We start from the raw sequence: 10542 nt of genomic DNA on the forward strand, positions 1-10542 counted from the left end.
TGTTGCTGATTTAGTTTATTGAGAAAGAAAATCAGGAGTGAGCTGAGTTCCCCACAGGGCGAGATGAACTGAGGTGAGATCTTTAGCTGGGATTTGCCAGTGGGGATCCTGTGGTGAATTCTCTCAGCACTGATACTCAGCATTTTCCAAAGTGGCTTAAAGTGAGAGTTCCATTGCTGTCCCTGAAAGGGAGGAAAGGAAAACATGGATTAGACACAAAGGCTGCTACAATCAGTACTTTTGCTTGGCTCTCAGAGAAGGCACCAGATAGGATCCTGCCCCAGAGTCAAAGAACTTGCAGAGTCCCATTAGCTCTTTGATTATTAAAGAGATGAGTGAAATTATTTAACCCATTCTTAAGACTGAAAATATTTTTGGAAACTATAATGAAACTTCAGATTTAATTTTCTTTGCAGCATGCAAGAAAAACTACATTAAGGTTAATGGTCTTCAAACCATTCTGACTAACACACCAGACATAGCTCTTTGTATGCTCTAATGAACAAAAACTGAATGGTTGGCATGATGGCTGGTATTCTGTCCTGCCCAAATCCCCAGTCAGCACTGGTCAGCAAACAAGAAAGCAGTAACTGTGCAAACTTATGCCTACAGGAGGCAACTGATAACACCCACGTGATCCATGTTTGTACATACACGACTGCGTTGCAGAAGTTACACTTGTTGCCGTATGTTTTGCTGTCAGAGCCACAGACAGGCATGTACTCAAGAGAGCAGACAGGTTTGGGGTATTCACTGCAGTCAACCTGCAAAAAAAAAAAACAAAAAACAACCAAAACAAACTCTAATGTGAAGGCTATGAAGGAGTCAATGGCAGAAGGGCATGGACCCCTAGCTTCAGCTGCCATGCTAATGATAATAATCTAACTAAAAGTAATTAACTTCCTTGCACAACCTGATATAAACTGAGGTGTCAGTTTCTCCTACGGCAGAAGAATTTAATAATATGAAAATAGATCATAATTTCCTGTTTGAAGAGATGTATATCATAACTTGACCAGAGCATTTCTAAGCAGCAGCAGTTCCCTTGGTGAATGTGCCATGCTCATGATCACACTGCATTGTGTTCCCAACCTAGCCAGGAAATTAAATGGAAGAATACCGGTCTGGAGAAGTGCAGATGCTGGTGCCTGTATAAAGGTTCGGTATCTCTCCTGTAGTTTTTATACAGGAGGATCAGCACTTAGTGAGATACTGTGAGAGTGGGATTTTGTTTCTTTGTGCAATGGATGCTATACTTGCTGAGAGGTATCATAGTGCAAAAAATGTATAGGGGTCCAGGAAGAAGCTGAGGAATTTCATGGAGGAGAAATCCATCAAGGCTTACTGACTACAGAGAAATCACACCTAGCTGAGGTCCATCACCTGAAAATAGCTGGAGATTGGAAGAGTACAAGTCCCATACATACTCACTCTACTCTTCCTCTCTCCTGCATAATCCATATGACCTCTGCTAAGAGCAGACTCTGCATCAAGTCATCATGGGCTTGATGGTCTGACCCCAAAAGCCACTCCGTTCTTATTCTCAGTTATGCTTCGATGGATTATTTCTGCTGCTGCTCTTTTACTAGTCCTTTCCTGCTGCAGACACCAGCAGTGCTTTCCCTGACACCAGTGGGACTGAAACCCCATCCCTCACCACGCAGTTCACTTACTGTAATTTCCTTTTTACATCGACCGTCATACTTCTTGCCAACACTGGCTTCAGGTTCCCTGGGAAGGGTAAACACACACGTTAGGGAGATCTCTAAGCAGTCTGCTCTGACAAGCCCCACATCCCAGCAATGCTGATCGGCCTCAGGTACAACATGTGGGATACAGGAGGTGTCCAGCTTAGGCTAGGTCCACAAGGCTCTAGAGATACCAGCTCAGGTGGTGCAACAGCTTGCTGCACTACTGTTTTATTACATGAGGCAAAGGACAAGGGAAGGTCCAGGGTATTAGGGTGAATGAGGAGCTAGGTTGTGTGACAACATAGATGCAGCTTAGGTTAGTTGCTGTCCTCTGCAAGGCAGCATCTGCCACATAAACCCTTTTCACTTAGTTAAAAGAAGAATTCTGACCTGTGTTAGATCCCCACCCAGCCCTGTACACTCTCTAGATCAAAGACAAGCTTTCCATTGAATCACAAAGGAAAACAGGCTGTAGTTACCAGGGAAATAGGAGGGTCAAAGTCCAAGCAACTTACAGAAAAGGCCTTGGTAGAAGTCCTGATATGCAGAAAAGTAGCTGTAGGGAGTACTAAGTGCTTATCTCTCACAGGAGAGCTCTGCACATCCATTACTCACAGGTTACGGGAACACAACAGGCACTCGTTGTCGTAGGTGACCCCATCGGTACCACAGACGGGGTTGAAGTCTTTGGCACAGAGCAACACCACTTTGCCTTCCTCATCTGTTGTATTGGCATAACTACTGCAGTCCACCTATTGAGGGAACACATGACAAAGCACAGGTGAAGGCTTACTTACAGGAAGCAAGTAAATGTAGTGAGTGTGTCTGGCCACATAGGATACAACCACAGCAGGAAAAATGCTTTTTTGTGTGTCACTATGATGACATTTCACTTGAAGATGACCAATGCAAGATTGACATCCCATACGTCCTCTTATTTAGTGTTTGAACTACTTCTTTGGGGAGTCACTAAGCAGCTTCGACTACTCAGAAGCGAGACATGCCCCTTATTTTGCCCTTGGTTTCACTTACAGGAGCAGCTTCCTTGCATTCTCCATCATAGTCTTTGCTGACATTGGTTCCATATTTTCTGGAGAGGGAAAGACAAACAAAGTTCAGCAAAGATGTCTTGATACATCCCGGGTGCTGGAAATATGTAACTAATACATGGGAAAGGTGACTCTTTGTCAGTCAGGCTTATACATATATTTTTTGAGAAGGTAATGCCATCCTCCCTGACCAGTTAGCACCGAGTGGCTGGCAGGGATGTAAAGACACTGAGACCTTTAGGACCATTTTGGACAGTTCAGAGCAGAGTCTCTCTCCAGCCTTTAGCTCTGCTTTGCTGTGATGAGATATGCCCTAGGGGCTGTCATCTGGCTGATCCTTGAGCTGAAGAAAATAAACCTGAATAAATTACACCAGCAAAGGAGAGATACGATGACTAAAGCAATGTCTAGGCAACAGAGTACCACAAAGTGATACCCAAGCTCATTTTGAAGGAATTGTCACAAGGGACATATGACAGATCACTGTTTGTTGAAGAGTGGTGCTGTCAGGAGTCCCAAGCAGTGCTGCCCAGGATCTCCTATGCAGTACGTACATGTTGTAGGCACAGAGCTGGCACTCGTTGCTGTAGGTGACTCCATCGCTACCGCAGATGGGGCTGTGGATCTTGGTGCAGGCCAACGTCACTTTTTCATCGTCAATTGTAGTGTTGAGATACACACTGCAGTCCACCTGTCAAAGGAACGTACAGCAACAGGATGAAGAAGATGCTTTACCTTCACAACTCACTTTGCACAAAACAATGACCAGATACAACCTGCAGTGGGTTTTTCACCACCACAGCACAAACTTGCTCTGGTGGGGCAACCTGGCAGCAGGTGAGTCCTTCCTGCAGAGACCTTCCCACACAGCAGAGGAGGAGAGGGCTACAGCCATGTAGCCCCCAGGTGGGATAAATCAGTGGTGGTCTCTCACGCTCACTTGGCATCATTTCACAAAGGCTGAGCATTGGTCCCTTGTTTTTATACCCTTGTGGCCCCTCCAGTGTATTTCTGTTATAACTCTTTCATTCTCAACACATAATTTTCTTTTTTTTTTTTCCAAAGGAGCAAAACTAATGACCTGGTGTGTGGAAGCTGGAGTGTCTCGTAGTATTTTATTCTTTCAGTAGGTTGCCTTTGGGTAGGTTCTGATATCACAGTCTATTGCTACTAGTTTAGAGTCAGTCATATATGACCAGCTTAAGGCTTAGACCAGCTTAGAGTTGGAGAAAAATTAATTCATCTGAATGCTCTGTATCGTTATCACTAGTGCATTATTAACATACAGGATAGATGTTGAGCCAAGAATAGTATAATTTAATGCTTTACACTGTAAAATCTGATTACAGTGACACTAAGTTCATGCTAGGTGAAAAACAGCTAAGCATCTACATGCCTGAGGTTATTCTAGCTCCTTTAGTTATTGCATATTTACCAATTGTATCTACCAGGCCACATACTTGAGAAAAGTGACAGAAAGAAATCTTCTACTCACCTCAACCCCAAAGGCAGTGTCTGGAAAAGAAGAGAGAGAAAATGTGAAACAAAGCCAATATGATAAGACTTCAGCTAAAGCTGGAAATCTGGATATAAAATTCCTATATGCAGGACTAAACTTAATTATTTCTAGTGATTGGTTTCCTGAACTAAATAAACCATGTATGATTGGGTTTTTCTATGTTGATAAGTATAATAGCATTGCTTATTGCTGACTGTGATAAAACATGTTCTTGAATAGCTTTGTTCTTTATTATGTCGAGATAGGTAGACTTATTAATTGAAAACAGAATAGCTTTTCCTTCCTTATCTTTTTACACATCCGTTTTGACCCTAAAGGGCCGCTGTTTCTTATCTGTAAAGAAACCTGAGTCAATACAGATAAACGCAAATGCAAATAGTCACCTACAGGATAAGCAAATACATACAGCATCTGTTGTCAGGAATATGCATTTTAAAGAAGCAGAGTGTAAAAAAAAAGACCTGTCTTTGACTTTGTAATTTCATAAGATGTAAATATGCACTGAGAACATCAGACTCTGGCTTGTTTTCATCTCTTGTTTCCCCATTAGCAGCAAAAGCATTGCAGGAAAGTTGCCAGGCTTCTGCACAGAGCCTACTTGTGCCACTACAAAATTGTCATGACAAGTTACTGGAGGTCTAACCACCTCATCACTGCCTTGTTTCAAGTGTTTATCCATTTGCTGGAATTGTACAACAAGAAGCGTAAGCAGTGTAATAGCGCTAAGACAACAGTGTAAAAAGTGTAACACCACCAGTTACCAGCACAGAACTCCAGGGCAGTTATTTGTACTTACAACATTCAGCTACAACAGTGACCCATTTACTACTGTCCTGAAATCTGCTCCTGCATTCTATACAACACTAGTGTACCCAGGCAGCTTAGCTCTTTATAGGAGATTTTCTCTCTTTGAAACCACTATCTTATCCTTTTAAAGACAGCCAGGACCCAGACTTGAAGCTTCTGCAGTACCTTCAGAGTTACTCACCTGGGGTGCAGCAAAGCACCAAGGAGAGGAGCACAAAAATGCCTGCCGTGGTCATGGTGGAAGAGTTTCTTGAGTCTGCAGGCTGCCTGCTGCTGAGATGGTCTCTCCAAGGCTGCCTGTGAATATATACAAATGCAATGTCTAAACTGCTCAACTGTAACATAAAACAACCAGCAAATCTGTCACTAGGACAATGAGGCTAGTAATATTTATTAAGGTCTTGACTTTCAGGTAATGGTCTGCTTCTGCTAGGCAATTGATTTTGGCTGGACATCTGGTTAATAGCTTGAAACAAGTATCACATGCTCTCAGTGGCCAAAACCAAACAGCCTTTGAGACAAAAGAACCCTTTTTTAGGATTCTAGCAGAAGCATAAGGAGCACCAAATATTGAGGGGAGTAAACAGCAGGTCCTTCATCTGTCTCTGCAGAGCAACATCTCCCATCAGGGAACAGCTCAGGAAGAGCACACAGTATCACCCCATGCAGACCAGGCTGAGAGTCTCTGCTTTCCTTTCTGGTTTTGGGTGGGTTTTTTTTATCCCCACATTCCCATATAGTCACCACTAGGTATGAACACAGGTCAGGTGCAGCTTTGCTATCAGCAGAACTGGTTAAGCTTTGCCAGGTGAGTCTGGCAGGACTGTGTCTAACCTGGGAAGCTAAAGGCATTTAGGACTGGTTTGATAAAAGAAAGGGCTTATGGACAGTTTCACTACCTGGGTATAGAAAAGCTCAGTAGGAGACTTGAAAGCAGGTTAGATTCTGTCAAGTGACCCTAAAAATGTCACTTGGACCTTATCAGCAGGGAGCACTTATTTACAGATCTAGTCAGTCAAACACACCGACCGATTCAAAGTGTTCAGCCAAGCCATCATAAGAACAAAAGACACTGAAGGTTTGGGAACCTATTTACATAGCACCAACTACACCCAAAAGTGCAGTAGGTCCTTTCCCCCTACACGTTTTAGACAATTATACTTAAAACAGAGAGCCTGCCCCAATTTTTCTGTCTCTCGCATTTCTAGCCTCTAGCCTCAACCATCTCCAAGTTGCTCCTTCCTGGGAGGAGGTCTGGACCTCTGCTGTTTTAGCAGCCATAATTTTGCAGGAGTGGGTTCTGCCTTTAACCTAAATTTCTTACCGTGATCCCTTTCACAGGCCCGAAATGGCAAGTGTACCTGGGATTTTTTTGGTCATGAGAGCTAAGGACTGTGCTTAGCATAGACTTCAGCACTGCAGGAGCTGCAGAGTAGGAGATGCTTTCAGGTGCTGCCTAGAGCAAACAAGGCACCACCCATTAATCAGATTAAATTTAGCTGAAATAATTAAAAGTTATCCCAAGCAATTGTGCTGGTGTCTGATACATTACAGTGGTCTGAAGGGTATTCTTTGATCAATAAATTGCACTGTAGCGCATGGAATCGCCTGTACTGGGCACTGACATGTTACAAAGGATACAGCATGGCTGTGCGGATAGACAAGTTACATTTTTACCTAAAAGAGATGAGTTTCTTCACAGGGAGAAGCAGTCAAATAATTATGCTTCTGGGTTTGTTTGTCTAAATTACAGGGAGCATGCATGAATATTTTAGACAGATTTGGCACATCTTCAAGATGCGTTGCCCTAGTGTGCCTTATAGATGGCATCTCTGAAAGCCAAATACTTCTCTCTGAGCACGTACAGGAGTATGCTGAGGCTGCTGTCACATGCCACGCTTGTTGCCTCCATCAGTTCACACATATGCTCTCTGTGCAGTTGGATGGAGGCACATTTTTCAGGGTCAAATATGACCTTTGCCACTGCCCTCTCCAGCCAAGCAGTGAGACCTCCGGGTGTCATCCTTGCCAGTATTCCCAGACCCTACCTGGCAGTTGTCGACAGGTTGTGTCCTGCCTGGTGCCCACATGCTGCTGCCCCAGGCTGCTCCCTGTCCATAATGGTGCCATCCTTCAGGCAGGACTGACCCCTCTCCCACTGTGTGGTGAGCACCTTCCTGCCAAAGGCTGCCGTGTGGCGCCTGAACACAGCAAAGAAAAATTTTCCACTGCAGCTGCTGGGTTCAGCACTGGATCTGACACTTCCTGGTCTGAGCAGCCCAAAGATTTCCTCTGCCCACCACAACACCCATCTGATGTTCAGCAGATCCATCCCCTCGCTCCCTCACCCACAGCCACCCTAGGCAGGCTCAAGCCTGTGGTAATTCAGAGCTGGCTGGGGAACACCAAACTCCTCCGAGCCGCTCAGGTATCAGCTCCAGGCAAGCCACAGAAATGACACCCAGAAGTCACCAGGTTTCAGACTCCTGCACAGCCTCTGGCCAGCCAACACCCACCCTGGGTCACAGCTCCAGATTATCCTGCCTCTGATAACAGCATGGAAAAACCCCACTGCTGCAGGACAGGTTGCTCAGTTCTCAGCTACTCCTGGAAGAACGGTTAGAAAGAGGATTTGGCCTGCAATCCTGCCACTGATCTCATGCTGTAATCCACTTCATTACGGTCTTCTAATCCTCAAAGTCAGATGCTGCATATGGCTAACAACCATTTGGCTACAGGAAAACCCTCGTGTGCGCAGAGGCCAGCACAAGGGCAGAAATCTGCAAGCAAGCAAAGGCAGTGCCACATCTCAGGGTGCCACACGTTATGGGCCTGAGCACCAGAGGGTGTGCAGGCTGACACCAGGGCAGGATTTGGCCATTAACAACATCCTCTTTCACTGATCCAAGGAATTTCATTTTCCATTACGGTTTTTGCCAGTATCGATTTCACATTCTCTGGAAAAATCAGAACTGATGTTGGGAAATATTCTTAGCGGATATGCAAATTCTAAGTGTAAGTAATATGCTGATAAATGAATGACAAATTATTTAACACACTTTTCCAAACATTCCTGGGTTTTGTCACATTATTTAATTAACAAATAGCTATTGTAAAAATGAGAAATAACAATTAGTAGTTGTAGCTGTTTCATGAAATTGCCTCTAATCACTCCTGCTAAATACAATTCAGGCTGCAGTTTCCATCTTTGTCTTCCTCTTGGACACAGTGTGACCAGTAACTGTTTGTACTGAGCCACATGTCTGGAGAAACCAATGCAGAACAAATGGAAGATCTGCCTGGAGGCACCATTTGAACTAAGCAATAAAGCAAACAAAGTCACCAATATGATTAAAATATATCAAGATTAAAATATATCCATGTGCTTATGAACTGATTAAATAAAGCTTGATTCAGGTAATGCCAGTGAATGTTTTCCTGAACTAATAAGCCCATGTGCAGAACTTTGTACCCTGCAGGTGAAGGCTAACATGGCTTTCCTTTATTTATGTGATGAAGTAGTTGTACTTGGCCCCACCGCAAGGACAGATGTTGACACATGGGAACAAGTCCAGCAGAGGCCACCAGGCTGGCCAGGGGCTGCAGCGCAGGACATTCGGGGTCAGCTGAAGGAGCTGGGCCTATTCACCCTGAAGAAGAGATGGCTATGGGGATCCCATTGGTGTCTGCAGCTCCCTGATGGGGTTACAGAGAAGACAGAGCCAGAGCCTTCTCAGAGCTGCACAGCAAAAGGGTTTAATCCTGACTGATCATGAGGAATCAGTCTTCACCATGAGAGTGATAAAGCAGTGGCACAGGAAGCAGAGGCCATGCTTGTCCTTCCTTGGTGATATTGAAAACCCAGTTGAACAAAGGCCTTGAGCATCTAGAGCTGACTTTAACCTTGCTTAGTTGGGGGTGCTAAAGACCTCTAGAGAGCTCTTCCCACCTCAATTATTTTATATATATGGTACTTACATAATGCTCTCTCCTGTGGATATTTTTTATTAACAGAGGAACATAATACTTCTTCATGACCCAGGAGAGTAGCCTCAGTTTTCCTACAGCCTTTGCTAAAGGGCCACAGGTAAGTGGTATGAAGAGCTCCCAGCGCATTTTTACAGAGGATGACCAATAACATGTACAACAAAAAGAGTAGATTGTAATCATTGTTAAAACACACTAAACTATTCAAATTTGAGACTTTTATTAGTTCTCCATGATGTCAAAGTCTCTCTGCTTCTACAGCAGCCCAGGTCCTCTGCCATCACAGCACTTCTCCAGAACAGTACCAACATTCAAATCTACAGCAAAGTTATCTGCACCACAGAAAATCAGCTGCCAAAATAGCGGCCACTTCACTGCTGTGCTGCAGCCTGGACCAGATGCAGGTGTCAGCAGCATCAGCTCTGAGAACATACCTTTGCTTCTCACCTCACCAGCTCCTGCTGTGCTCCAGCTCTGGGCAGGTTTCTGGATGAGGAGGACATCAGGTCAGGGCTCCATTGCACAGGGCAAGTGCTACTCATGTGAAATTAGCAAAATGCTAGAATGAGCAGCAGAAAAAGGAGACACTGAACAGCAGAACATTTGGCTGGACAACAGCCCAGGCTATGACTCTTTGAAGTGAATGTACTGCACGAAGAAGGTTTGGAGATAATGCAGGAGATGTTACCCTGCAGCTGGTCAGAAGAAGGGGAAATCCTTGGTTTAACCAGTTTTCCTGACCCTTCAGTGCTCTCAGCCGTGCATCACTGAGTGCTCCTTTCATCTTTGCTGCAGCCCAAGCAGGAACAATGAGGAGGTGGTGCCGGGGAAGTAGCAGCCAGCCTGCGGCTGACACCATTCATGGCTGCCTGGCAGGAGAAAGCCAATCTGGCAACCTCAGTGCTAAGGCTGGGGAAGGCTCCTTCAGGAGCTGGGGTCAGGAGAAAATTTTCCAAAAGTAAAAAGAAAAAAAAATTTAAAAATTCAATAGATTCTTATCTGCAAGGAGACATTATTTATAGCTCAATGCACAGTTAAAATAGAATGAATAAGCGTGTTCTGCCATGAAAGCAAATTGCTTTGAGGTTATGTAAACCAGGGGAACAGTTGAATGCATCTCCAAAGGACAGCAGATGAGGCATTTTCAAGCTACCAGTCATCTAGCAGCATGCACGTCACCAGAATAACACACGGCAGGGGGATCGTGACTGTGTCCCTTGGATTTCAGACAGCTATGCAAGCCACCAAAGAGTGTCATTGCCAAGAAAGGCTTACAGGCAGAAGTAAGATATTATAATTGACTAACTAGCAGGGCTGGGAAAAGTAATTCAGTATGGTTGGGATGAGTAATTGCTACATGCTACTGAGCAGCAAAGAGGAATACAGAGACCTCAAGGAAGATCGTTTGATCCCTGGACGGCTGCTTTCAAGAGCTTGTTTACAGAGAGATAAGCATCCCGGATGCAACTACAGCATGGAGGCTATGGCA

General features: G+C 44.5%; 1 protein-coding gene across 1 annotated transcript; it reads right to left on the reverse strand.

Annotated features, from left to right (window-relative positions):
- Positions 1–5302, reverse strand: LOC104548961 (ovomucoid-like). The gene is made up of 8 exons (XM_010195142.1): positions 5248–5302; positions 4236–4255; positions 3295–3431; positions 2724–2781; positions 2307–2443; positions 1674–1731; positions 655–764; positions 1–182 (listed from the first exon to the last, which is right to left on the reverse strand). The coding sequence occupies exons 1-8, from the start codon at positions 5300–5302 to the stop codon at positions 137–139; spliced, it is 621 nt and encodes a 206-aa protein (XP_010193444.1). The 3' UTR covers positions 1–136.
- Positions 5303–10542: the final 5240 nt, after the last annotated feature.

Source organism: Mesitornis unicolor, unplaced genomic scaffold, assembly GCF_000695765.1.
Source record: "Mesitornis unicolor isolate BGI_N332 unplaced genomic scaffold, ASM69576v1 scaffold4302, whole genome shotgun sequence".
Taxonomy (NCBI): Eukaryota; Metazoa; Chordata; class Aves; order Mesitornithiformes; family Mesitornithidae; genus Mesitornis; species Mesitornis unicolor.

Bases quoted from the DNA above. Each gene is read 5' to 3' on its own strand.
- LOC104548961 (XM_010195142.1), bottom strand. From the start codon at position 5,302: ATGACCACGGCAGGCATTTTTGTGCTCCTCTCCTTGGTGCTTTGCTGC. The intron at 4,256-5,247 runs GTGAGTAACTCT...CTTCTTTTCCAG, and splicing joins GGTGCTTTGCTGCACCCCAG to ACACTGCCTTTGGGGTTGAG. The intron at 2,782-3,294 runs GTACGTACTGCA...TTCCCTCTCCAG, and splicing joins CAGCTCTGTGCCTACAACAT to AAAATATGGAACCAATGTCA.